The 27,955-nt window shown below is 39.9% G+C and overlaps 2 protein-coding genes and 1 non-coding gene across 4 annotated transcripts; 2 read left to right on the top strand and 1 right to left on the bottom strand.

Moving 5' to 3' along the window:
• The first annotated feature begins 2,484 nt into the window (after positions 1–2,484).
• On the top strand, positions 2,485–7,307 carry LOC110894563 (protein CHUP1, chloroplastic). 2 transcript variants are annotated; one of them, XM_035980879.1, is made up of 9 exons: positions 2,584–2,649; positions 2,779–3,026; positions 3,117–3,844; positions 3,937–5,253; positions 5,333–5,464; positions 5,566–5,747; positions 6,075–6,186; positions 6,276–6,419; positions 7,080–7,307. In XM_035980879.1, the coding sequence occupies exons 2-9, from the start codon at positions 2,921–2,923 to the stop codon at positions 7,176–7,178; spliced, it is 2,820 nt and encodes a 939-aa protein (XP_035836772.1). In that variant the 5' UTR covers positions 2,584–2,649; positions 2,779–2,920; the 3' UTR covers positions 7,179–7,307. The 2 variants fall into 2 exon arrangements, with proteins under 2 accessions (XP_021997473.1, XP_035836772.1); XM_022141781.2 differs by having other exon boundaries at positions 2,485–3,026.
• A 5,932-nt stretch (positions 7,308–13,239) lies between these two features.
• On the top strand, positions 13,240–14,130 carry LOC110892677 (altered inheritance of mitochondria protein 3-like). The gene has a single exon (XM_022139827.1). The coding sequence runs from the start codon at positions 13,240–13,242 to the stop codon at positions 14,128–14,130; it is 891 nt and encodes a 296-aa protein (XP_021995519.1).
• A 225-nt stretch (positions 14,131–14,355) lies between these two features.
• LOC118485203 lies at positions 14,356–14,461 on the bottom strand. The gene has a single exon (XR_004875508.1). It is a non-coding gene; the product is annotated as a small nucleolar RNA R71 (small nucleolar RNA).
• Between the last annotated feature and the right edge of the window lie 13,494 nt (positions 14,462–27,955).

The raw sequence follows: 27,955 nt of genomic DNA, 5'->3' as shown, positions 1-27,955 counted from the left end.
CAATTTTTATCCGGAACTGACCAAAACCCAAACCCCTATTTCATGTTAGAATTATGTTGTAGAAAATTTATGATAATCACATGTTCAGAGGACACATTCTCTTTTTGTAATAATCGACCTGGTAAATAAAAAAAATATAAAACTGACATTTATGTAAGTTGGTAGAGAATTTGTGATTGCTTTTTCCTTAGACTCATCCTCAAATGATAAGAGCACCAAAGAATGTAAGGTTTTCCCATAACCAGAGCAGAAAAATTCTTGTCTTTATGCAATCACAATGAGCCCATATAATGGTGGTCCAGGGTCCAGGCTTTTGGCACCTACCTGAAGCATACTTTATTGAAAAATTTCACCACTAAATTAAAAAAAAAAAAACTAGTTTACTCTTATTTTCATCATCCAAGTGATAAGTACATTAAAGTTGAAGTGATTAACGATACGGTGTCGTTTGGTTAAGATTTTTTTTTTTTGTTTTTTGACACTTTCTAAGACTATTTTCTGTTTTTTTTAAACTATTTCTAATGGTTAAGATGAGATTGTGTTCCTCAACTTTTTTCAGCCCTGTTAGCAAGGGGTGTTTGCAAGTATTTGATAATTGTTTGTGAAATTAAATATTGTCTATTTTTAGGAGGGAGAGAGCAACTTTCATCAACTATATTGGTTTTAAAAAACGCAAGGCGTTCCGTGGCGCTTAGGTTCTAGAAGCGGATGCATGAGACAAAGGCACTAGCCTCGTATAAACAGTGTTGTAAAAGTCGGGATTAGTCGGCGACTAGTTGACGATTAATGACTAGTCAGACATTCACGGGGAATTTTCGTTAATCGGTAGTCCTCGGCGTTTCTGGCCAAAACCTGTAAATTCCGCCTAGTTTCCAACCAAACCATGTGGATCCTGTCTACTTAAAATATTTACCTATAAATTGTGTGTGTGTATAGATATACACATAAATTGAGAAATACATATAAAAATCCCAATCTGATTAATGGCTAGTCGGTTCCCCACCGACAAACTTGCTTCTAGCGATTTTTACAACCATGTGAGGCATTCGATTAATAAAATACATATAAATTAGTATATTTTATTAATCTATAAACACCTAAAAATAAATAAGATGACAAATGTATAATTTGTCAAAGTGAATTAGCAGAAATACCCAAATGGGCCAATATGTGGCCATAATGGTTTGTTGCTATAGTCACGGATAAGATTTTGTTTTACTCTCTTTTATGATTAACATGCCATATGCATCAATCCATTAAAGCAAGAACAATCTCTACCTTTCCTTTCTTAACTTATCTTTGTCATCCACCCCTATACTTTTCCATCAACCCAACCAATAAAAGGAACCATTTTTTGCACTTGTCTTAGAAAGTGGGCCCACTTCCTCATTTTAGTCCTCAATGTTCAATATCACCAACCTAAGTAATATAATCATCCTGATCATAATTGTTAGCGAGCAGAGCACTACAGCGAATAGTGTAGCGAAGCGCTCATGCATCGTTATCTTATTTTGGTGTTTCATTCCATAGCCATTAAATAGCGGGATTTTAGTTTTTTTTTTTGTTTTAATATAAACATCGATTAAATATACGTACACAATAGCTAGATTTTAGGTTTTTTGTTAAATATACGTGTATAGAAACACTGTATTTGGATATAATATATAGAGTTAAATGCCATTTTAGTCCCTGTGGTTTGGGCCATTTTGCCAGTTTAGTCCAAAGGTTTGAAACGTTGCCATTTTATCCAAATAGTTTCAAACGTTGCCATTTTAGTCCACTGAGTTAACTCCATCCATTTTTTCTGTTAACTAGAAGGGCAATTCGGTCATTTTATGTGTAATTCTGTTAACTAGAAGGGCAATTCAGCCATATAAAATGACCGAATTGTTAACAGAAAAAATGGATGGAGTTAACCCACTGGACTAAAATGGCAACGTTTGAAACTATTTGGATTAAAATGGCAACGTTTCAAACCTTGGGACTAAACTGGAAAAATGGCCCAAACCACAGGGACTAAACTGGCATTTAACTCTAATATATACATATAAAATATATCGAAACTTTTCTTCTACATAAAATAGTGTCCGCTATTTCATCGTTATCGCTACGTAGCGTGTAGGTTACTTGTCGCTACCTTTCGCTACTAACAGCTATGATCTGATTCAGAAAGGGTCCTTTCTAAATTCTACCTTCACTTAAGACAAAAACAAATAAATAATAAAGATTGGTGTTTGATTCAACAGTTATTAATGGTGGGTGGGTTGGTTTCAAACTTAATCAAGATAACAAGACACAAGGTACATGAGTTGTAGAATTTGTGTGGACACAAGCCATATACTTAGCTGGGATATGGACCCTTCACCCGTGGTCCCGTATTAATTGTTACCCCATAAAAGCAAAGACAATTGTCATCATCAAATTAAGCTCTTAACCAACTTCCAGAACTATATATTAGCTAAAACACACCAGGTCTTAATTTTACAAACTTACAGTCATTCAAGTCGCTTTCGCCTTGTAAACACGTCGATGCTAAACATCATATTAACAAACAGACCCACCCACCCATGACCCATTTTATACCCGGTTTGTATAATTGTATAGAATGTCAATCCTTTGGAAACTGAACATGACCACTAGATATATGTGGTTGGTCTAGCTTATAAGTTATAATAGTTACTACTGTGATGAGATTCTACTTGTCAGAATTTTCTATAATTCTTTTGTGTTGATTTTTGCTCCTGAAGTAGAATTCTTCTTGTTTTAAATCTTCTGCAGATACGAGTAGTTCTGTGTTACTTGTGTTTCGTCTGTGCTGCATAGATGCTTTGAATGGTTAATGATAGTGTCTTGGGATGCTGGTTGAAAGAGGTTCCAGTTTTCGGTGGAAATATTATAGTTTTGTATCCACAATATCCACATGATTGTCAGGGTAGGCTTTCTGGTTGCTGCTTCAATTGCAGCGTATGCCGTTAAGCAGGTTAACGTTAAACGTCCTCCGTCAACTTCTGTAAAAAAATCTGCAGGTTGTTCTTGCTCTTTTAGATAGCAAATAATAATATTTTGTTTCGAATTTTTTATTTGTTTACTTTTTTGTATAAATACTGATGTTTCAGGAAAGGATGAAGAGGAAGAGGAAAAAGAAGAGGTCAAATTGATTAGCGGTTTGATCAATGTGCAGCCAAACAGTCCTGATTTTGAAGATGACATCTTACCAGAGTTTGCAGACCTTTTATCGGGCGAAATCGATATTCCATACGATAAAGACCGCGTTTACGAAGCCGAGATGGCTAACAGCGAAAACGAGCTGGAACGGTTACGAAACCTGGTCAAAGAATTCGAGGAACGGGAAGTCAAACTCGAAGGTGAATTACTTGAATACTACGGACTAAAAGAACAAGAATCCGATGTTGTTGAATTACAACGACAAGTAAAGATTAAAACCGTGGAAATCGATATGTTGAACAAGACGATCAGCACGTTACAAACCGAGAGGAAGAAACTGCAAGAAGAAGTTCTTCAAGCCGCTTCGTACAAGAAGGAATTGAACTCCGCGAGGAGTAAAATTAAGGAGCTTCAGAGACAGTTTCAACTTGAAGCGAATCAGACGAAAGGGCAGCTGTTGTTGTTAAAGCAACAAGTTGGAATTCTTCAAACGAAAGAAAAAGATGCAGTCAGAAAAGATATTGATATTGATAAAAAGTTAAAAACTTTAAAGGAGTTAGAAGTGGATGTTGTGGAGCTTAAGCGGAAGAACCGAGAGCTTCAGCATGAGAAGAGAGAGTTAGTTATTAAGCTCGATGCAGCTGAGGCTAGAATCGCGACATTATCCAGTACTACCGAGGTAACTCTTTGTTATACGATAAGTTGATCTTTAATTCATTAATCCATTGATGTTTTTGATCATCGTAATGTGTTTTTTTCATGGTGTTACAGACGGAAATGGTGGCGAATGTTAGAGAAGAGGTGAATAAGTTAAAGCACACAAATGAAGATCTCTTAAAGCAAGTAGAGGGACTCCAGATCAACCGTTTTAGTGAAGTCGAGGAGCTTGTTTACCTTCGTTGGGTCAACGCGTGTCTACGGTTCGAGCTTCGAAACTACGAGACACCAGCTGGGAAAACATCTGCTCGTGACTTGAACAAAAACCTGAGCCCAAGATCCCAAGAAAAAGCTAAACAGTTAATGTTAGAGTACGCGGGTTCTGAACGTGGACAAGGTGGGGACACTGACCTCGACAGCAACTTTTCTCTACCGTCGTCTCCCGGAAGTGAGGATTTCGACACTGCTTCGATCGATAGTTCCATGAGTCGGTATAGTAGTCTTAGTAAAAAACCTAGTTTGATTCAAAAACTTAAGAAATGGGGTAAAGGCAAAGACGATTATCAATCTAGCGCTCTTTCTTCACCTTCAAGATCATTTTCAGGCGGGTCTCCACGGCCTAGCTCTAGCCAGAAACCGAGAGGCCCGTTAGAAGCTCTTATGTTGAGAAATGCTGGTGAGTCTGTAGCGATCACCACGTTCGGAGAGGGTGATCAAGAATCCCCTAATTCTCCTTCTGATCCGAACAATGTCGCATCATCATTCCAGTTAATGTCTAGATCAGTTGAAGGCGTTTTAGACGAAAAGTACCCTGCGTATAAAGACCGTCATAAGCTCGCTTTAGAACGTGAAAAGAAAATCAAGGAAAAAGCCAATCAAGCTAGAGCAATTCGGTTTGGTGATACGTCAGGTTACAAACCACCAATCAACAGTAAGACAGTTAGTTTACCGCCAAAACTCGCTCAAGTTAAGGAACGAGTAACACTAACTCCTGACGCTTCCGCCAATCAGTCTACTGATGGAAGTGAACTTGGTTCTTCAACGGTTAGTAAGATGCAATATGCAGACATTGAAAAGAGACCACCTAGGACCGCACGTCCTCCGCCCAAACGGACAGGTGGGGCTCCTGCTGCCACCGCTAATCCGGTGGTGTCTGGAGGTGGGCCTCCTCCTCCACCTCCCCCACCAGGGGCTCCACCGCCACCTGGTGGGCCGCCACCACCACCCCCTCCGCCAGGAAGCCTTGGCAGAGGAGCTGGCGGTGGTGACAAAGTTCACCGCGCTCCAGAACTGGTTGAGTTCTACCAGAGCTTGATGAAACGTGAAGCGAAGAAGGATACATCTGTTATATCCACTATTACGTCTACCACGGCAGATGCAAGGAGTAACATGATTGGGGAGATTGAGAACCGATCGACTTTCCTGTTGGCTGTATGTTTCAAGATTCTAAACTTTAATCTAGCTTGATTTGATATAATATTGTGCTAAATAAACTATTGTCTTTTTTCAGGTAAAAGCTGATGTGGAAACTCAAGGTGATTTTGTCGAGTCACTTGCTTCGGAAGTCCGTGCTGCTTCGTTTACAGACATAGAAGATCTGCTGGCCTTTGTAAACTGGCTAGATGAAGAACTTTCCTTCTTGGTACGCCTTACATAATTCGTTTAATATAAAGCGTTTTTAAGTCACAATTTACTAAAATAATAAAGAAATAAAGATTGAGTTATGCTGTGATGTTTGGAAAGGTTGACGAGAGGGCAGTACTGAAGCACTTTGACTGGCCAGAAGGGAAAGCAGATGCACTGAGAGAAGCAGCCTTTGAATATCAAGATCTAATGAAACTTGAATCACAAGTAACTAACTTTGTTGATGATCCCAATCTCTCTTGTGAAGCTGCTTTGAAGAAGATGTACAAGTTGCTTGAAAAGTACGTATTAAACGCTCTAATTCTCAAATCATTTTATTAATCATTACGGTGTTCATGGTCAGGTTTGACGGTTTTTCGGTCAAACAGTGAGCCAAACCATTAGTAACGGTTTTTGACCATTGTAAATCAAAACAAAGTTCTTGAAAAATTAATTCCGAACCAAGCTGTTATTGATGGTTTGGCTTCGATTTGGTTACACCTTTTGGGCTTATTGGGCCTTCGTAATAAAAATAACATAAAACATCATTAAATAGCGCAAAATCTAACGGTGCTGACCGATTATGAGTAGAAACTATAAACCAAACCGATGATCTGGTTATTTTTCAGGGTGGAGAACAGCGTTTATGCATTACTACGAACAAGGGACATGGCTATGTCTAGATACAAAGAATTTGGCATCCCAGTCAACTGGTTGCAAGATTCAGGTGTCGTAGGCAAGGTACAGTTATCTTAAGTTATAGTATCTTATTTTGTCACGCATTCAAAATGTAAAAAAACTGTATAAATAGTAACTATTTTTATTTGCAGATCAAGCTGGCGTCTGTACAATTGGCTAGGAAGTACATGAAGCGCGTTGCATCAGAACTTGATGCATTGGATGGACCCGAGAAAGAACCAAACAGAGAGTTTTTGGTGCTTCAGGGCGTGCGTTTTGCTTTTCGTGTTCATCAGGTAATATTTACCTTCAGGAATGGCAAAATTGACCTGCGGGTTGGGCAGGTTTTAAGCTGGGTTCAGCTCAAAACATGTTGGTACGATCAATATGGGTTACGCTGACCCACAAACACTTTTTTGTAACTGCTTTAGTTAAATATTATAAATAATTAATTTTTATATATGTATTGAAAATTTAAGGTTTTAAAATAAAATGATTTTATGGTTCTATACATTTTGAAAACACTAGGGATGACTTTAACCTCTTTGACCTCCTAAAGGAGAAGTATAACCCAAATTGACCCGTTTTTCCATAAATAACGATTTCCACTTATGACATATGTGCCTTGATGAACCTTCAAGTATGGTATTTTTGTCAATAAGGGTGTCAATTTTTGACACGACCCAAAACATGAGTTGAAAATTATCAGGTTTTGAGTTGTCATATCTAACTAGCTTAATAAATGGGTTGTGTTTAGGTTGACCTGCTAAAATAAAGGGTCGTTTTTGGGTTGACCTGTTTAACCCGTATAGTTAACAAGCCGACCCGAAAACCTGTTTATGATCTGTTTAACTCACTATTACAACCCATCAACACTTTTACAACTTGCTTACAATATGTCATCCCGTTCAAATAAATGATGAAACTACCACTGAAGCCATAGTTTTTGTTTACAGTTTGCAGGAGGATTTGACGCAGAGAGCATGAAGGCATTTGAAGAACTAAGAAGCCGAATGAATAAACAATCAAATGACGAAAATCCCCCTGAAGCATGAGCGTTACATTATTTTTCATCTTTTTTTTTATGATGATATATTCAATATTATAGTTTGTTTATAATTATTGTCTCTATGCAAAACCATATTCTTTATATCTTATAAAACCACATGATCAAATTCAGATAACAACAAAATACGTGTACGGGTTATACCTTTGTTTATACAAAGTAAATGAAACTCTTAGCGACTTAAATCAGAAAGTTGCTAGAAAATTGTCAAGCACTTGGAGACATTTATTCCAAGTTAATTCTTTCTACAAAATAATCACTCCCTCCATTTTTGCGGGCGACCCCTTCATGTTTAAATTCAGACCCGTTTTCGACATGGTGTGTTGAGTAACTATGGTAAAGGTAATTAGAAGCAATTTCAATAATCGAAGTAAAAAACTAGTAGGAGTTGAAGACATGTGACCAACACACATTTGACCCCTTTGAGTCTAGTTAAAGTAGAATTTTAAGACATAGATGAGATCCTTTGAATCTAGTTAATCAAGCCAATGCATTTATCTTGTGATTATTGATGAGTTATGGGATAGACTAGGGGTGGTTCGATGTGTTTTCAGGGATGTGTAGTGAACCCGAGGGCAAAGCCCAAGACCCTAGGATCTGACTCGTTCAAGTGTTGGCCGACTTCCGTTAACATAACCGATTTTGCTATGGTATATTCCTCAGTTACTAGCTAACATATTTTGCTATGGTACATTCCTTAATTACCATCGAACATATATAGCTAAGTTATTAGGAGTTATTGGATTGAGTAACTTCTGTAATAATGATGTATATGTTGGTTCTTCTATTGATTATAAGCCCAAAAAATGTGGGTTTGTTTCTTGGGTCGTTTGTGGTAGGCATACTTAGTATTGGGCCGACTTTCATAGCTAATTTTGTATAGGGTCCACAATCGTAGGCATTGGGACAGGCTTTCAAAAGCCCAATTATTAGGCCTAGGTGTTCCTTGGGATGAGACTGTCTCAGCACTCAACAATTCAACAGTTAGGACTCAGGAATGTTGGGGTGCCTTAGATTTTGTGTACTTTTAATTTTTTTTTAATCAATAAAAGTTTGTCTGAGTTCCGTCCCCCACCCCCTCACCAACATATACTCACTGTCTCAGCACTCAACAATTCAACAGTTAGGACTCAGGATCTGGTGCCTTAAATTTTGTATACTTTTAATTTTTTATAAATAAAAGTTTGTCTGAGTTCCGTCCCCCACCCCCTCACCAACATATACTCACTGTCTCAGCACTCAACAATTCAACAGTTAGGACTCAGGATCTGGTGCCTTAAATTTTGTATACTTTTAATTTTTTATAAATAAAAGTTTGTCTGAGTTTCGTCCCCCACCCCTCACCAATATATACTCCAATATTAATATTAATATTAATATATTATATATTATATATTCTAGCCTTGTGACATCATCAGACTTTTCATGCTCTATGTAAGTAAAAGCTACAATTCTATTCTATTCTATTATATTATATTATATTTTAATAAAGATGAACTCCCATTTATTTTGGTGTTAGGATTACTTTGGTAAATTATTGAAATTGACTAAAAAGTAAAAATAAAATAAAATTCAACATTAAGCAAAATAAAATAAAATTCAACATTAAGGGTAAACTCGTGTGTTAAAGACCTAAATATAACGTTGGTTAACTAATCACATGGCATAGAGCCTTGATCCCTCCCCTTTCTAGCCCTTCTTTCTTCACTTTCCCACCGTCCCTCTCTTCCCTTCTCATCGTCGGCCATGGCTACTCCCTTCTCCTCCCAAACCTCCGACGCTTCCCTCTCCATGAACACACTCTAGCACATGTTATCCAGCAAGCTTCATCCACTAACTATCTGTATTGGAGAAGCCAGATTTTACCGATCCCCTCGTTTCAGGATCCTATCTCTCATGTCGATGGCACCACCACCGCGCTCTCTCAGGCTCACCACCGCCCGCTCCATGTGGCTCGCTCTCGAGTCCGCGTATATAACACTTAAATTAAACGAATCCAAAACCTTAGGGACTAACTTTGTCAAACTGTGAAGGGAACATCATCTGTTAATGAATTTGGGAGAAAGTTCAAGCACATTTGTGATTAACTCACCACAGTTGGTCAAATGGTAGAGTAAACCGATAAGATCCACTGGTTTCTATGTGGACTTGGTGCATCATTTGTAACCTTTTTAACCACCATTCATGCTTCTAAACCTACCCCATCCTTTCGTGACTTACTTATCCAAGCCGTATCCCACGAACTATTCCTACGCTCGATTCATGGACCGTCCACACCCCCGTGGAGACTGACCCTTGTCATGGCTCTGGTTCTCGTGTGCATTATGGAGCTACAGACCACATGGATGGACACTTTGCTAATGTATGTCCCAATCTTGCAAACTTTGCGCACCAATCCATTTCCTCCATGTCGGACTTGGTTAAAGCTTTCCATGCTCAATGTCATGTAACTTCTTCGGGTCCCAATTGGATTGCTGATACGGGGGCTACAGACCTCATGGAAAACTCACCTATTAACTTCCCTAAACATGCTCCCTATTTGGGTGATGCTAATGTTACAATTGGTAATGGTTACTCTCTCCCCGTTTCAAATATTGGTCACATAAAGATTTCTAATGACATACGCTTAAAAGACATTTTGGTGGTCTCGTACCACATGAAAAACCTATTATCTATAAGCAAGTTAACTACTGATAATCTTTGAATGTCTTGTTTTCCCAACCTTACTTTTACATTCAGGACCACACAACGAAACAGGTGGTGGCCCAAGGATGTTGTGAAGATAGACTATACGTTTTGCACATGAGTCCTAAAGCCTTTGCTAGAGTTTCTACAAATCCTTCGAAAGCATTTTTGAACTTTGGCATTCTCGGTTGGGACATCATACGTTTGATACAATTTTATTTTTAAATAAGTGTGGGTACTTAAAATTCACCTCCATTTACCTAAACCGATCGTATGTTCTTCATGTGAAATGTTTAAATGTTTAAAGGACAACACTTACCGTTTCAAATTAATGATAGTAAGGCTTCTAATCCCATAAACTTGGTACATTGTGATATGTGGGGTCCCACTCCAGTTACGTCCATTGACAATTATCATTACCATGCAGTTTTTGTGGATGACTTTTCATGGTTTACTTGGTTTTACCCCTTTAAAGAAAAGTTAGAGTTTCACACTATCTTATTAGTTTTTATGAAGTTTGTACAAATTTAGTTTTCATGCTCAATTAAAGTATTTCAAAGTGACGGGGGTACAAAGTTTTTATACGGTCATATGAAACATTTAGTTACTTGATGACAATGACCATCTTCATCGTATTTTTTTGTCCGTACGCCTCATCAAAACGGATGGCCTGAACGAAAGCATCGTTATGTTGTTGAAACCGATTTGGCATTACTTTTTAACAGCTATGTCCCAACACCTAATTGGCTACACGCCTTTTGCACCGCCATTTATACTATGAATCGTATCCCTATCAAGGTGTTGGATGGTAAGTCGCCGTTCAAGCTTCCATTTTTCAAGCAACCAGAATACAACGGTTTTTGAGTTTTTAGTTGCCGGGTTTATCCTTATCTACGCACTTATTCGACTCATAAACTGTCTCTATGAAGCCTACTACGCATTTTCATGGGTTACCGCACACAATACAAAGGTTACAAGTTCCTTGACCTGACTAACTCTCGTGTATATGCCATGAGACATGCTCGCATTGATGAACTTACTTTCCAGGACATTTAAGGAGGAAACCTCTCTCACCGATCTGTCCTTACTCTCGTGGCACACTTTTTGGATTACATTGCCCTCTCCCCATCAAATAACTCCACTACAAACTGCCGACCCGTGTCGCCACTATTGTGACTGACGTGGGTGGAGCGTAGTATGATTTTTGATAAATTTTTAAGCACTATTACTCATTTATCAAGCTTTAAATTTAGAGTAAATTACAAAAATCATCCTTTATTTTACACTAGATTGCAAAGTATATCCTTTGTCTTTAAAGTTGACGGGATTCATACGTTATGTTATGTTTGCAAAACCTTGCACATTATGTCCTTTAGCCCTAACTTAGTTAAATTTCAATGTTATATCCAAGCATATCGGTAATTTACTCATTTATTTAAATATATTTAATAAATAAAACAAATTGAAATATTCATTTAAAATATATATATATATATATATATATATATATATATATATATATATATATATATATACTGATTACTTTCTCTGTCACCCCCTCCCTCATATCTCTCTCTCCTCCTTATCTCTTTCTCTCAACCACTCCATCATACCACCACCACCACCACTGCACCTCCACCCCTACTGCACAACCCCCACCATCGCTGCACCTCCACCACCGGCGGCCGACCCCCGCTGCACAATCCCCACCACCGCCATCCCCTAACCCCAACCTACAAGGGCTCATATTAATATTGGAATAAGCTAACCCAAACACCCTCGAAATGTGGGTTTTAGGAAAGTTGAAAGCTCAGACAACATGAGAGGAGTCAGTAGAGGGAAGGGTTGGGTGTTAACCCCCTCTGCAGCTGACGGGTGGTCCGTAGGACAACCCTTAAGGCCTTTAAATAGACTAAAATCCCATACTTTGTCCAGTTATTAGCTTGAATTTGGTAATCACAAGATGTTTGATGTTACAGGTGCTAAAGAGCTTGAAATGCGGGTTTTATGGAGGTTGGATGGATGCTAGAAGTTGGCGGTGGTGGGATTGAAGAAATGGTGAATTAAAAGAAGGAAACAAAGAAAGATGTTACTTCAGCACCGTAACCTACGGCCATAGCCGTAGGTTACGGCCACCCATGTTCAACAAAAAGTGCTGCCATAAGACAGTACACAAATGCCGTAAAGAAGAGCTGCTTGCCGTAAGCTACGGCAAGCGCCGTAGCTTACGGCGCTTATGATTGACCTGTTGACCTGCTGCTTACCGTAAGCTACGGCAAGCGCCGTAGCTTACGGCACCGACTAGGCTGCACTTGTAACTTATGGCATTTATTGCCATTTTGATGATGTTTTATGGGCTAATCATGCATTTTTCGGTTATCAACTTCTGGGAGACGAATTTTGAAGGAACTGGGAGACTTTTTGGAGCTTGGAACAATCTTGGATTATTAGCCTTTTGATGTTTGAATTGTTTTTGAAGATCGAAACTTGTTTGACAATGTTTGTTCAAGCCATGAGTGGCTAAACACTTTGTGATTATCCTGGATTGAAGGTTTGCTTGAGACATTTCATGTTTGATTTCTTAATTTCTAGAATAACAATCTTTATCTTTATGATTTGTTTGTTATAGTGTGTGATTGTTTGTTAGTAAGTTGTTAATTCTTATGTTGAACTAATTAGAAACCATACGTTCTTGGTGTCGTTGGCAATCGAGATATCATGGGTATAGTTAGGCTTGGGTAAGGATTGATTGATCATCGGGTAACAACCTCACGTTCTAGGAATCTGAGTACTTAGTTCCCTTTTATCACCGCAAATAGTCACACATGAGCTATGTCTATGTAGTTCTTTCTAGTGGAATGATAACATGAATGTCAATTGAAACCAGAAATCTAGGATGATCATTTGTCTCTAATTTGCTTACAATCAACACTTTCATCTTTGCAATTTAATTAGTTAATTTTAGTTTTAAAACCAATCCAATCAAATTAACTCTTGAATTTTATTTTATTTGCAATTAGATTAATTTAGTCAAGTTAGATACACTCTCAAAGAACACATTTTCCACAAACTCCCTGTGTTCGATACCCACTTACCGCTAGCTAATTAGTTGTATTTGGATTAAATTTGATTGTGACCACGACACCACGTCAAATTTTGGCGCCTGACACCACGTCAAATTTTGGGTGTGTTAGTGTGCAAGTATTTACAGGTGCATGCGTACTAGAACCTCTCACAAGCTATCACCATTGGCATTTGACCCAGAGATTGAACGTACTTTGAGAGGAAACAGAATTTTGCTAAGAGAAAACAAGTTTAGCGGTTCACCAACAGCACCAACTACACCAATTACACCACTAAGATACATGGATCCACCACCACCACCACCCACTACGGGTGAACTTATACCACCATTCATACCATCATCCACTCAACCTTCACCAAATACCACCATTCCAAACACCATGACCGATCCTACTCAACCTCATGATGCAACACCAACCAACACTACCCAACCCATTACCACCCAAGAGGAACCTACACTCACCTTTAACCCTTCTACTACAATTCCACCATTTTCCCATTTTTTCCTGGGTGCGGGTCAATCATCTTCAACCTATTCAATAGCACCAAACTCAACCATTGTCCATGCCACTTCTACTTTTAGACCATCGAACCAGTCGGGTTTTCAATATTCGACTCTTCCATTTGGGCAATCTTCGGGTATAGAGGGAGATGGATATGAAGAAGGATATGAAGATTTTGAGGGTTATGAGGAAGAAGGATATGCATATATGGGTGATGGGGAACAAGGAGAACTTACTTACGTGCAAGGGCAAACTCAAAGAATGCCAAATGTTGGTGGGTTTCAACAACAACAAATTATACCACAACATATTCGGCCAAGGCCACAAGGGCCACAAGTGCAACGTCCTATACCATTGCAACAAGTTCGTCCACAAAATGTACAACCACAATTCCAAAGGCCAATCCAACACCCACCGATGCCACAACAACAATTTCAACCCCATGTACCACAAGGGCCTATGCAAAGGCCAATGGGTCCTATTCGTCCAAGGGTTTGGTTGGGTGTGCCAAGAAGGCATCTTAGAGAACATGCGAGAGGCATTGAAGCGCATTTTAGGCCGGTAATCACTCACAATCCTTCGCCGATAGTTATTCCTCACAATGATCAAGGGAGGACCTTTGAAGTGAGAACTAATCATTGCAAAGTTTGCCGAAGTATAAGGTTCTAGCAACGGAGGAACCTTATTTTCACTTGGAAGCTTATGACTCGATTTGCAACACATTTGGGAGTCAAGGATTTTCGGCCGACGATGTCAAATTGGTATTATTCCAATTTTCTCTAGAAGATAAGGCAAAGAAATGGTTTTACACTTTACCTTCAGCAAATATCTATACATGGGCGGAGATGCAACAAATACTTTTAGATGAATTTTACACCGCTCAAAAGACCAATGATGCTAGGAAGGGGTTGAGGAGTTTTCAACAACAACAAGGTGAGATGTTTCATGAGGCCTTTGAGCGTTTCAACATGATGATCAAGAATTGCCCTCACCATGGGATTGAACTTTGGGAATTGATGAACGCTTTCCATGAGGGGTTGAGTGCCGAAGATGCTCGCGACTTAATGTCTATTACCGGTGGCACTTTTGGTACGAACTATGAGCAAGACGATTGGGAATTTTTGGAGCAAATGGCAATTACATCAAAAAGAAAAGCTCAAGCATCAAGGAGAGCACGACCGGCCATTACCCGAACCCAAGTCCATGCGGTAGATGATGGTAATACACAAACCTCTAACCAAATTTATGATGTTTGTGCTATTTGCAATGAAATAGGACATGCGGCTGAAAATTGCCAAGGAGGTGAAGGGCAATATGAAGAGGTTAATGCGGTGCAAGGTCAAGGAGGGGGTGGTAGAAACTATAACATGAATTCTAACACTTACCACCCCGGGTTGAGGAACCACCCAAATTTTCGGTATGGGAACCCTTCAAATCAAGCTAACCCGAACTTTCAAGGTAGCCAAGGTAACTTTGGTTCGCGCCAACCTTATAACAATCAGAGTGGATATCGAGGTGGGAACAATCAAGGGTACCAAAGGCAATATCAAACGGGTCAAGAACAAGGGGGTCTTCTGTCACACCCCCAAATTACCACCTAGGGTATGTCCCTATTGGAGGTGCAACGATCCAACAAAGAGCCACCAATCATATCAAACACGAGTTATAATGTATTGAAATACCCAATTGAAATAAATGTATCGTTTGAAAAGTTAAACCAAAACCAAAGTACTGAGCGGAAGCATAAATGTATGTACGTATAAATGTATCGAAACCAAATCAATGTAATTGTTTATTATGACCATAACCACTCCAGCAGCATCAGACGGCAAGCTTCCAAGTCCCTTCAATAATTACCTACAAGCATGTAAACAAGTGTGTCAGACTACGCTGGTGAGTTCAAGGTTTGTGTTTGTTTACCAAGTTGTGTTACCGATCATGTGAGTAAAACAGTTTACAAGACGATATGTTGTTCGTTGTTATGATGTTTGATGTTTCGATGTTGTTATTACTCGATTACCGAATGGCCATATGATATGTGATTTCCAACCCAATGCCTCTATCAAAGCATTGGTCATGTTTTAAGGTAATTAGTTCACGCCCGTTCTCCTCGAACGTCGTGAGGGTGCCAAACCTAATAGCGCTATCAACTAATAACCCCCGTTGCCCTACAAGCAACGTGCCGGTAGATATTGTGGTCTTACAATGATAGAAAACTGAGTATAATAACCAACATCCCATTACACATGCATTCCCCCTCGGAACGTTACCCATTATCCCTTCCCTGGGATCCATGCTTGAGAAAAGAGCAATGAACTCACCTTGGTTTGCTCGGTTTGTATTAATTACCCGTCCAGTTGGTCAACCCCAAATCCTATCGTGGTTACCAATTGGCATTAGTTTTTCATATCACACAAGTCATACATTTTCACACAGTCTTTCACATAAAATTACACAGTTTGCATGCAGCTCATAACGAATTATCACACTAGGCCACATATCATGTATATACCTTACATTCATCAAACAGTGAGGTTGTCATGTACCATTCTAAGAACCCCAATACGAACCAACTGCAAAGCATTAACCACCCCATTTCAGTTTATGAGGAATTAGTAACGTGACCTACCCATTAACATTTACAAACCCTTGGGCCCCTACCATGCCCACTGTTATACCCATCAACTAATTACCAAGATCATACTCATATTCATTCCTCACCAACCCAAAGAAAACACATCGATTACTATCCGTACATAACTTTCCTACGTGAACTAAACATTACAAGCATGCACACATTCAGATCCATATAACAAGCTCATATTTCAATCATATGATATGCAGGTGAGTTTTACCCTATGCAAGAACACTTGTACATCTCATGCAATCCAGAATCAATCACCCCTACTGGCAGCACCTATTTCCAAATCATATAACAGCCTTATTCAAGCATCTTCATTCATATTTAAGCATCTTTGTCAGATTTCTTATAACAATTACATAAAACGATTTGCAAGCATCAATATCATTATCACCTAGAACCATTCAACCAAATCATCATTATTTATATCCTTAAAAATAGTTACATGAATCGTCTTCACTACTGAAGCAGGTTCGTTCACCAATATGCTCATAAAACAATTAGCAGAAAACATTATTATCATTAACACTTAGAGCCATAAACAGCGATCATTCCTTATTCTTAAACATTTAAACATGCATAACCAAGTTGTACTCCGAGCATATAGAGTTGTACACTTCAAGGAAAATCCAGTATCAAACTTACAACGTGAACAACATTGTTTCAATATTACATTAGCACACATAAGCATCATGAATCATTATCGTTTGTATTATTCAAGCTGGCTTTATAGGAAATCATCATCATCACAACTCTTGAAGAGATTTGCGTTCTAACCTGGATTCGGAGTCGAAATAATGCGCGTGCTGAATAGCGAAACGGAAACGAAGTTCTGGGTTGAGGAAGTGTAAGCTGCCGTCGAGTGATCAGAATGAACAGTGCCAAACCAATTAACCATTCAAACAGTGAACGTTCATACATGATGTATTTGGTGAAAAGCAAATAAGTTTTCATGATTATCATCACACTTAAAGAATGGTTATTTCTAACCTGGATTCGGTTTTTCCGGTGAACGAGAGGTGAACGCAGGTCTTCCGATGAGTATGATGGCTGTTACGGATCTTCAATATGGTGGGTGAGATGTCGTAGGAATGTAGAGGAATGGTTTGCAGGTTTTTAGAGAGAGAGAGAAGTTAATGAGAGAGAGAGAGAGAGAGTCTCGAGGAAGTCAACGTGAAGGAGAAGGATTAGGAAGATTAGGGTTTGCAACTGTTGTGTTATGATAAAAGAAATTCACTCAACACTATTTGATAAGGAGGAAAATCGGGCTTGGTTGACCTCATGATCATTGGGCCGAGAATCAAGAGACATGGCCTTTGGGCCGAGAACAAGAAAGAGGCCCATGTGCGACAGTGAGGATGTGTGACTCGGTAAGGTGTGTGTGATTTCATTTTCTTTAATAACCAATCCGAATAATAGCCAAACAAGTTTACATAGTGTGCACATAATCACGATGTATGTCCACGAACGAAACATAACGATGCTAACTACAAGGTTTGTAAAATTAAATCGTGCTAACCTTGAGGGTTTGGATTGTCACATCATCCCCAATTTAAAAGAAATTTTGTCCCGAAATTTGACAAATAAGCACAGAGAAATGGAGTGATAGATCAAGATTGTTGCAGGTTTCGCTCAGGTGCCACATCAGCCCCAACTTGAAGAGGAATTTCGTCCCGAAATTCACCAGTAGTACCAGATTTAGATTGATCGTTAGGAAAGAGTTGAGGATACTTAAGCTTCATCTGGTCCTCACGCTCCCACGTGAACTCCGGTCCACGCCTTGAGTTCCAACGAACTCTTACAATCAGGATTCGACCACGCTAACGGATCTTAATATTCTAGCCCATGATTTCAGTAGATCCCTCAATAATTGCAATCTGTCATTAACCTCAGACCTTACTAAGGGTAGCACGAGCGTTTCATCGGACAAACACTGCCTTAGATTCGAGACATAAACGATATCATACACGTTATCTAATTTATCAAGTAACTCGAGTTGTTTATGGTGTTTACTCAAACCATTCATCCTAGGTTGATAAGTAATACTCATGTCCATACGTGAGTCAAGGGTGTTGTGTATGGCTTGTCCTAAATCAGATATAGCTCAAAATGGGAGGTAATAGGAGTTGGCACTTAGTGCCGCCTATAAGCCGCCTCTTCTCAGAGGAACATTCGCAACTTGTGAAGACTCGTCAGTTCCTTATTTGCAAGCAAGTGTGTTAGTAACGTGAGACCGTCAACGATCACCCAGGTGATAATGTTTCCATTTCGAGTTGTAAGTAGACTAGCGACAAAATCCATGGCAGTCTGTTCTCATTTCCATATATGTACTCTGATTGCTAATATCCCACCTTGACCTTCCCACATGTCAAACATCGTTCCCATGCGTGGCTATGTGGGCCTTCAGGCCCGGTCATTCGTACATGGTCTTCAGGTTTCAATACATCCAATCAAAACTTTAGATGAATAGAATATCGAGACTCGTGTGCTTCGCCTGCACCAGTTCCCTAAGGTTGTTGTATAGTGAGGTCCATATTCGTCCCATGAAGTAGCAAATATCGTCCGACTTGCCAAAGGTTGCTTCCCTATGCCCCGCATGGATCAATCTTGAAAACTCTCTTCCTTCAGTTCTTCAGTTTGAATAGGGCGAGTTTGGTCAGGCATGTTAAAGTCGATAGCAGGCTGCAAAGCTCGTGCACGTCTAGGTTTCACGGTCGTATTCATCCAATAGCTCCATCCAGTGGTGTCATTACATGTTTAGCTCCTTCGAAACAAGGGTATACGGGAGGCCCTTGTGATCGGTCTAGGTAGTGCATTTGGTACCGTCCAAGTAATGCCTCCAACTTAAATCCAAAGATTAGGGCTTCCACCGCAGGTCGTGACTCGTGCAGTTCTTCCTGTAAGTCCATTACATAAGTCATCACTTTCTCGTGTTATGTCGGGGTGTAAACATTGCAGAGTTGGGATTCGAAAGCTGAAAAGACGTCCTCCTGTTTTGTCTTTCACGAACACAGCACCCTACTGTGCTAAAGAAATTTAATCTGTGCGATCTTCGAAAATCTTGTGGTGAATCTGCGATAGAGTCTAGTGTGACCAAGAAATTGCTGCATCCTCGAAGGGATCTTTGGTTTCGAACAAGATTTAACGAAATGGGTCTTTAGCGAGATCCACGTGTATCCCCACTTCGTTGATCATATGATTAAGAAAGTGTACCTCCCAAATCCTGAAGTCACACATAGGTAGACTTCACGTGGAGTTGCTCCTCCCCTAGGAGCTCTAGGATAAAATACAGGTGTCGTTCATGGTGTTCCTTTCTCCTGGAAATGATTTATGATATCATCAATAAACACGGTCGATTCATGTGGTCCACAAAGCTGCTGGTGTGTTGATCAATCCAAAGGTCGAGGAATACGAAGTTGTAATGGCCGCATAGCGTTCGATATGTCGTTTAAGAACATTCTCCTCTTGGTCTTCCGTCACTACATGATCGTGGCAAACAGTTCTTGATTGTCACCTTGTTGAGTTCTGGATAATCGGTACACATACGAAAAGGCGTATCTCCACAAATATAACTGTGGCTCCCCAAAGTGAAAACTAGGTCCTACAAAACTCCTCCCAAACTGTTTCTGTAGTTGATTAGACAATTCTTGCAACCATCCTGGTGCAAGATGGTAAGAGTGCGCGTAGTCAGGGCTGCCCCTGGCGTGAGATCAGGCTGAGATTTCGCCTAACAGTCGTTGAAGTAAACCCGAAAGTTCCTTGGGTAGCACACCGAAAGGAATCACGGATGTTTGGTGGATCATCGATCCTCTATTCCCTTAGCCCTAACATCAGTAACGGTTGCTAGTATAGTGGCGTAATCCCTCCGTAGACACTTCTGGCCTTCATAGCTGAAATGGCGCTATCCTTTGTACCACTCTGACGCTTTAGAACAAATAACGATTTTCCACACAAAATTTTGTCCTCACTGGTGTATCTGAGCGATCTCTGGATAACCAATCCACACTAACTACTGTATTGCAACCACCAAGGGTAGTAGAAGGAAGGTTGACGTCGAACACTTGTCCCACATGGTCGAGTTTACATCGCAGCGGACATATGAGGTTTCATTTGACTTATCATCCCTTACTGCCACAACAAGTTCGGTTTCAAGAAACATCAGGGCAAACAGATCGGAGACGAAGCGAACAGCTACCCATCCAAGCTATCGTGTTGCTATTATGCCTGGTATAGTCTATGCCAATACCAAGTGTCCTTCCATGAGCTTCATTTCCAGTGTTGTGTTCGTCACGAGAATTTCCAGTACTGCCGTCGTTCCCTTGGTTGTTGCTGTCTTGATTGACCAACGGCCAATCCATGTGGTAAATGTTTTTCACTCCCCTAGTGAGGACTACTATTACGAGTACCCTGATGTTGTCGTAACTGTTACTTCTGCTTATTGTTTCATGAAGCGGAGTCCTATGATCCTCCACTGACAGGGTCCATCTTCTACTGTTCTGTGCCACGTTCTAAGATGCTACTCATTGTGCTGACAGCGGTGCATTCCACACCGTATTCGATTGTCATTACATACGTTCCGAGTGATTCGTAAAAGCTGCCTCCCATGAGTCACTGGCAGAGGTTAAAGAGTCGATTGTATTCTATTCGTTGGTGTTCGCTGCCGGTCATCAGAGTCGTCCAATGTTTGAGGTTGGTGAAGTACTACATTTACCCTCTCATCCAACGATGTTGCAAGTTGTCTATGTATTACACAGTCTGTTGCGAGGGCGTTACAGAAATGGTCGTGATTCGAGATTCGAGACGTCAATATGTCAAGTTCCAACAAACGAAGAAAAATGGAAAGATATAGATCGTTCATTGTTGTGCATCACCCCACTCGGGGATGTTCGTATAAGCACCTAGCACTCTACACAGTCCACTAGGCGTTCAGTTAGGTGTTCAGGTAATACTCGATAGCATCGGAATTCGAAAGGTTTCAAAGGAAAAATGGAAAGATCACATTCGTGTAGGAGACAATCTCGACTATTTCTCCTATAGGTTATCAGGTTTCGCATCGATCAAATGATAGTTCAGAATGAGAAAAAATCAAGCATCACCTTAAAGTCTACAACTTTCAAGTTCACATACAGTAGGGGAGATTCCCTCTTGCACTCGTTAAGCCTCATTGGGAATTGCATGCACCACGCATTATTATTATGTGTGCACCCATGATAATAAGGCGGTTTGCATGCTCCTCTCGACGCTTCTTAACTTATGTTCGAAGTTTCTCCCACTCCAATCAACACAGGTATGTACTAACAGCAAAACTAGGATTTACAAGATGCAAGTGTTGTGTTATGCTATCGACATATTATGCTATCGACATGTCATAGATGTGTCTACTAAACATGTGATGTATACTGTAACGAGGAACGAACCTTGCAATCTGAAGCTGAGTGTCATGGTCATCGTTTGGATCAATTCGGTTATAGTCTGGTTTTATGAAAACGTTTTAAAACCAAGTTCTCTATAACCAGTGGCTCTGATACCAAACTGTCACACCCCCAAATTACCACCTAGGGTATGTCCCTATTGGAGGTGCAACGATCCAACAAAGAGCCACCAATCATATCAAACACGAGTTATAATGTATTGAAATACCCAATTGAAATAAATGTATCGTTTGAAAAGTTAAACCAAAACCAAAGTAGTGAGCGGAAGCATAAATGTATGTACGTATAAATGTATCGAAACCAAATCAATGTAATTGTTTATTATGACCATAACCACTCCAGCAGCATCAGACGGCAAGCTTCCAAGTCCCTTCAATAATTACCTACAAGCATGTAAACAAGTGTGTCAGACTACGCTGGTGAGTTCAAGGTTTGTGTTTGTTTACCAAGTTGTGTTACCGATCATGTGAGTAAAACAGTTTACAAGACGATATGTTGTTCGTTGTTATGATGTTTGATGTTTCGATGTTGTTATTACTCGATTACCGAATGGCCATATGATATGTGATTTCCAACCCAATGCCTCTATCAAAGCATTGGTCATGTTTTAAGGTAATTAGTTCACGCCCGTTCTCCTCGAACGTCGTGAGGGTGCCAAACCTAATAGCGCTATCAACTAATAACCCCCGTTGCCCTACAAGCAACGTGCCGGTAGATATTGTGGTCTTACAATGATAGAAAACTGAGTACAATAACCAACATCCCATTACACATGCATTCCCCCTCGGAACGTTACCCATTATCCCTTCCCTGGGATCCATGCTTGAGAAAAGAGCAATGAACTCACCTTGGTTTGCTCGGTTTGTATTAATTACCCGTCCAGTTGGTCAACCCCAAATCCTATCGTGGTTACCAATTGGCATTAGTTTTTCATATCACACAAGTCATACATTTTCACACAGTCTTTCACATAAAATTACACAGTTTGCATGCAGCTCATAACGAATTATCACACTAGGCCACATCTCATGTATATACCTTACATTCATCAAACAGTGAGGTTGTCATGTACCATTCTAAGAACCCCAATACGAACCAACTGCAAAGCATTAACCACCCCATTTCAGTTTATGAGGAATTAGTAACGTGACCTACCCATTAACATTTACAAACCCTTGGGCCCCTACCATGCCCACTGTTATACCCATCAACTAATTACCAAGATCATACTCATATTCATTCCTCACCAACCCAAAGAAAACACATCGATTACTATCAGTACATAACTTTCCTACGTGAACTAAACATTACAAGCATGCACACATTCAGATCCATATAACAAGCTCATATTTCAATCATATGATATGCAGGTGAGTTTTACCCTATGCAAGAACACTTGTACATCTCATGCAATCCAGAATCAATCACCCCTACTGGCAGCACCTATTTCCAAATCATATAACAGCCTTATTCAAGCATCTTCATTCATATTTAAGCATCTTTGTCAGATTTCTTATAACAATTACATAAAACGATTTGCAAGCATCAATATCATTATCACCTAGAACCATTCAACCAAATCATCATTATTTACATCCTTAAAAATAGTTACATGAATCGTCTTCACTACTGAAGCAGGTTCGTTCACCAATATGCTCATAAAACAATTAGCAGAAAACATTATTATCATTAACACTTAGAGCCATAAACAGCGATCATTCCTTATTCTTAAACATTTAAACATGCATAACCAAGTTGTACTCCGAGCATATAGAGTTGTACACTTCAAGGAAAACCCAGTATCAAACTTACAACGTGAACAACATTGTTTCAATATTACATTAGCACACATAAGCATCATGAATCATTATCGTTTGTATTATTCAAGCTGGCTTTATAGGAAATCATCATCATCACAACTCTTGAAGAGATTTGCGTTCTAACCTGGATTCGGAGTCGAAATAATGCGCGTGCTGAATAGCGAAACGGAAACGAAGTTCTGGGTTGAGGAAGTGTAAGCTGCCGTCGAGTGATCAGAATGAACAGTGCCAAACCAATTAACCATTCAAACAGTGAACGTTCATACATGATGTATTTGGTGAAAAGCAAATAAGTTTTCATGATTATCATCACACTTAAAGAATGGTTATTTCTAACCTGGATTCGGTTTTTCCGGTGAACGAGAGGTGAACGCAGGTCTTCCGATGAGTATGATGGCTGTTACGGATCTTCAATATGGTGGGTGAGATGTCGTAGGAATGTAGAGGAATGGTTTGCAGGTTTTTAGAGAGAGAGAAGTTAATGAGAGAGAGAGAGAGAGTCTCGAGGAAGTCAACGTGAAGGAGAAGGATTAGGAAGATTAGGGTTTGCAACTGTTGTGTTATGATAAAAGAAATTCACTCAACACTATTTGATAAGGAGGAAAATCGGGCTTGGTTGACCTCATGATCATTGGGCCGAGAATCAAGAGACATGGCCTTTGGGCCGAGAACAAGAAAGAGGCCCATGTGCGATAGTGAGGATGTGTGACTCGGTAAGGTGTGTGTGATTTCATTTTCTTTAATAACCAATCCGAATAATAGCCAAACAAGTTTACATAGTGTGCACATAATCACGATGTATGTCCACGAACGAAACATAACGATGCTAACTACAAGGTTTGTAAAATTAAATCGTGCTAACCTTGAGGGTTTGGATTGTCACATCTTCGGGTGGAAATGAGATGATGGAAATGTTAAAGAGCATGCAAGCGGAGATGCAAAAGAGAAATCAAATGGATGATGCGCGGATACAAAAGGATGAAGCCCGTGACAAAGCAATTCAAACTTTGACCACCCAAATGGGTCAACTCGCAACCGAAGTGGCGGACTTGAAGAAAAATAAAGGTCAATTACCAAGCGACACTAAGGTAAACCCGTCTCATAATACTTCTAGAGGTAACAATGTTAACATTCATCATGTAAGTGTTTTGAGAAGTGGGAAAGAGTACAAAACCAATCCTTCACCGGATTTGGTTGATGGGGTGGTTGAGGACATAACGGGTTAAGAAAGTGAGGTAGAAAATGAAACACCCACTATTTCTTCTAAAAAACCCAATTTTGAAAAACCCGAAATTAATAAAGAAAAAGAAAAGAAAAATGAGGATGAGGGATCTATTCAAGTACAATTTCCCTCGGCTCTATTAGATCCGGGTAAGAAAAAATTAATTTCAAAACAGGGTCCTCAAAAGGAAGAAATGTGGGAGGTTTTTAAACAGGTTAAAATCAATCTTCCTTTACTTGAAGCAATAAAACAGGTACCCGCTTATGCCAAGTTTTTAAAAGAATTGTGTACCCAAAAGAGGCAACAAAAAGTGCCTAAATTGGTTGACTTGACGGAGCGGTTAAGCGCGGTCTTGAAAGGAGATCTTCCTCCTAAGCTACAAGATCCGGGAACGCCTCTTATAAACATTCAAGTGGGAAATTTTCAAACTGCAAGGGCGTTATTGGATCTTGGAGCCGGAGTAAGTATCCTACCGAGGGGGTTATATGACCAATACGATTTTGGTCCATTGAAACGGGTTGAGACAACGGTGGTATTAGCCGATTTGTCTCATAAACTTCCTCGGGGTATTGTACGGGATGTGATAGTTAAAGTTGATGAGTTTTATTATCCCGTGGATTTTCTTGTGCTAGATTACTCATCCGCGGACCCAATTCAACAACAAAATGTTATTTTGGGTCGGCCATTTTTGAACACCGCACATGCCGTTATTGATTGTCGATATGGTACGGTCGACATGACATTTGGTAATAGAAAGATGAGATTAAATGTTTTTACTAACGGTGCTAATGTTTATGGTGATGAGTGTTTTCTAGCAGATTTCATAGATGGATTCGACCCAAAGGAGTTCGAGGAAGAGATTTTGGGTTCGTGTGTTTGTGATGTGTCTTTGCAGGTGCATGCATGTGAGTTAGAAATGGAAGAGAATGAGCAAGAGGCTCTCGCGGTGAAAGAAGGAAGACCGCCATGGACCCACCAAACGGATACTTTACCGGTGGGAATTGATTCGGGTACAAAGCCTTCCTTGGAATGTCCACCAAGTGTGGAATTGAAAGAGCTACCAAAACATTTAAAGTATGCATTTTTGGGAGAGAATGACACCTTACCGGTGATCATTGCTTCTAATTTGGCGGTAGCTCAAGAAGAGGAGTTGATACGGGTTTTGAAGGCTCACAAGGCGGTAATTGGGTGGACGATAGCCGACTTAAAGGGTATTAGTCCATCCATTGTAATGCATAAAATTATTACAAGTGAAGATGCAAAGCCAACCCGTGAAACACAAAGAAGGTTGAACCCGAACTTGAGAGAAGTGGTTAAAAAAGAAGTGATCAAGTGGTTGGATGCGGGGATCATTTATCTCATTTCGGACAGTGCGTGGGTAAGTCCGACTCAGGTAGTGCCTAAAAAGTTTGGCATCCAGGTAATGAAAGATGAACAAGGTGAGCAAATTGCCACCCGCCCGGTCACCGGGTGGCAAGTTTGCATTGATTATAGAAAATTAAACGCCGCTACCTCCAAAGGCCATTTCCCGTTACCCTTCATTGACCAAATAATTGAATTTTTTTCCGGTCAAAAATATTATTGGTTTTTGGATGGGTACTCGGGTTATAACCAAATTGCTATTCACCCGGACGACCAATATAAAACCACGTTTACATGCCCATATGGTACATTTGCCTTTCGGCGAATGCCATTTGGACTATGTAACGCCCCGGCCACATTCCAAAGATGTATGATGAGTATATTTTCAGACATGGTTGGGGAATCTCTTGAAGTGTTTATGGATGATTTTTCCATCTTTGGCCCAAGTTTTGACTCTTGTCTTGACGAATTGGAAAAAGTTTTAAAAAGGTGTGTTGAGACAAACTTGGTGCTAAGTTGGGAAAAGAGCCATTTTATGGTTCAAGAGGGTATTGTGTTGGGACACGTAATATCGGACCGGGGAATGGAGGTAGTCAAAGCGAAAATTCGGGTAATTTCATCTCTACCCCCACCAAAAAATGTTAAGGGGGTGAGATCATTTTTGGGACATGCGGGGTTCTATAGAAGATTCATCAAGGGTTTTAGTGTAATTACAAAACATTTATGTAATTTATTATTGAAAGATGTTCCATTTGATTTACTGACGAATGTTTTCAAGCGTTTCATGTGTTAACGGAACAGTTGGTGAAGGCTCTTATCTTGCAACCACCGGATTGGTCAAAGCCGTTTGAGATTATGTGTGATGCTAGCGACACGACCATTGGAGCGGTTTTGGGTCAAAGGGTCGATAAGAAGCCGGTGGTAATCTATTATGCAAGTAAAACTTTGTCCGAGGCGCAACTGAATTACACCACAACCGAGAAAGAATTATTAGCGGTGGTGTATGCCTTGAACAAGTTTAGATCTTACATTTGGGGAGCAAGGTGATCGTGTATTCGGATCATAGTGCGGTCCGATACTTAATGGAAGAGAAGGTTGCAAAGCCCCGGTTGATTCGTTGGGTGCTTTTGTTGCAAGAGTTCGATCTAGAGATTCGGGAAAAAAAGGGGTGTGAAAATGTTGTAGCGGATCATTTGTCCTGGATCCCATTGGAAGGTGTTGATGACCCGAGTGAGATTAATGAACAGTTTCCCGATGAGCAATTGTTAGCCGTTTCTACTTTTGTTGCACCTTGGTATGCCCATTACGTGAACTATTTGGCCAAGGGTGCAATTCCGAATCATTGGACGAAGAAGAGACGACAACAATTCTTGAGTCAAGTTAAACAATATATATGGGATGAACCGGATTTGTTTAAAATCGGACCCGATTAAGTGATAAGAAGGTGTGTTCCCGAAACTGAAGTACTAGAGATTTTGACCCATGCTCATTCTTCGGCATGTGGAGGGCATTTTAGTGGGAACAAGATGGGTTATCGGGTGTTTTCATGTGGGTTTTATTGGCCCACAATATTCAAAGATTCTTGCGAGTTTGCCCGGAATTGCATAAACTGTCAAAAAGTTGTAAGCATAACGAAGCGGGATGAAATGCCTTTACAACCGATTTTGGTGGTTGAGGTGTTTGATGTTTGGGGAATAGATTTCATGGGTCCTTTTCCCAAATCGAACGGGTTCTTATACATATTGGTTGCGGTAGATTATGTGACGAAGTGGATAGAAGCTATCGCTACAAGGACCAATGATCATTCTGTTGTATGTAAGTTTGTGCAATCCCATATTTTTGCTCGATTCGGTGTGCCTAGGGTGATAATAAGTGATGGCGGTTCACATTTCAAGAACTTCAATTTTGGGAAATTGTTAAAAAGATACAATGTGAACCACCGTGTGGCTACACCATACCATCCGCAAACAAGTGGACAAGTTGAAGTGTCCAACCGTCAAATTAAAGAGATTCTCAT

Source organism: Helianthus annuus, chromosome 12, assembly GCF_002127325.2.
Source record: "Helianthus annuus cultivar XRQ/B chromosome 12, HanXRQr2.0-SUNRISE, whole genome shotgun sequence".
In the NCBI taxonomy this organism is placed as follows: domain Eukaryota; kingdom Viridiplantae; phylum Streptophyta; class Magnoliopsida; order Asterales; family Asteraceae; genus Helianthus; species Helianthus annuus.
The sequence above is the reverse complement of the archived record's forward strand: the minus strand, read 5'-3'. Positions and strand labels throughout refer to the sequence as shown.

Coding starts and splice junctions, on each gene's coding strand:
- LOC110894563 (XM_022141781.2), top strand. CDS start 2,921: ATGATTGTCAGGGTAGGCTTTCTGGTTGCTGCTTCAATTGCAGCGTAT. Junction 5,748..6,074: donor ATGTACAAGTTGCTTGAAAA/GTACGTATTAAA, acceptor GTTATTTTTCAG/GGTGGAGAACAGCGTTTATG. Junction 6,420..7,079: donor TTGCTTTTCGTGTTCATCAG/GTAATATTTACC, acceptor TTTTGTTTACAG/TTTGCAGGAGGATTTGACGC.
- LOC110892677 (XM_022139827.1), top strand. CDS start 13,240: ATGGATCCACCACCACCACCACCCACTACGGGTGAACTTATACCACCA.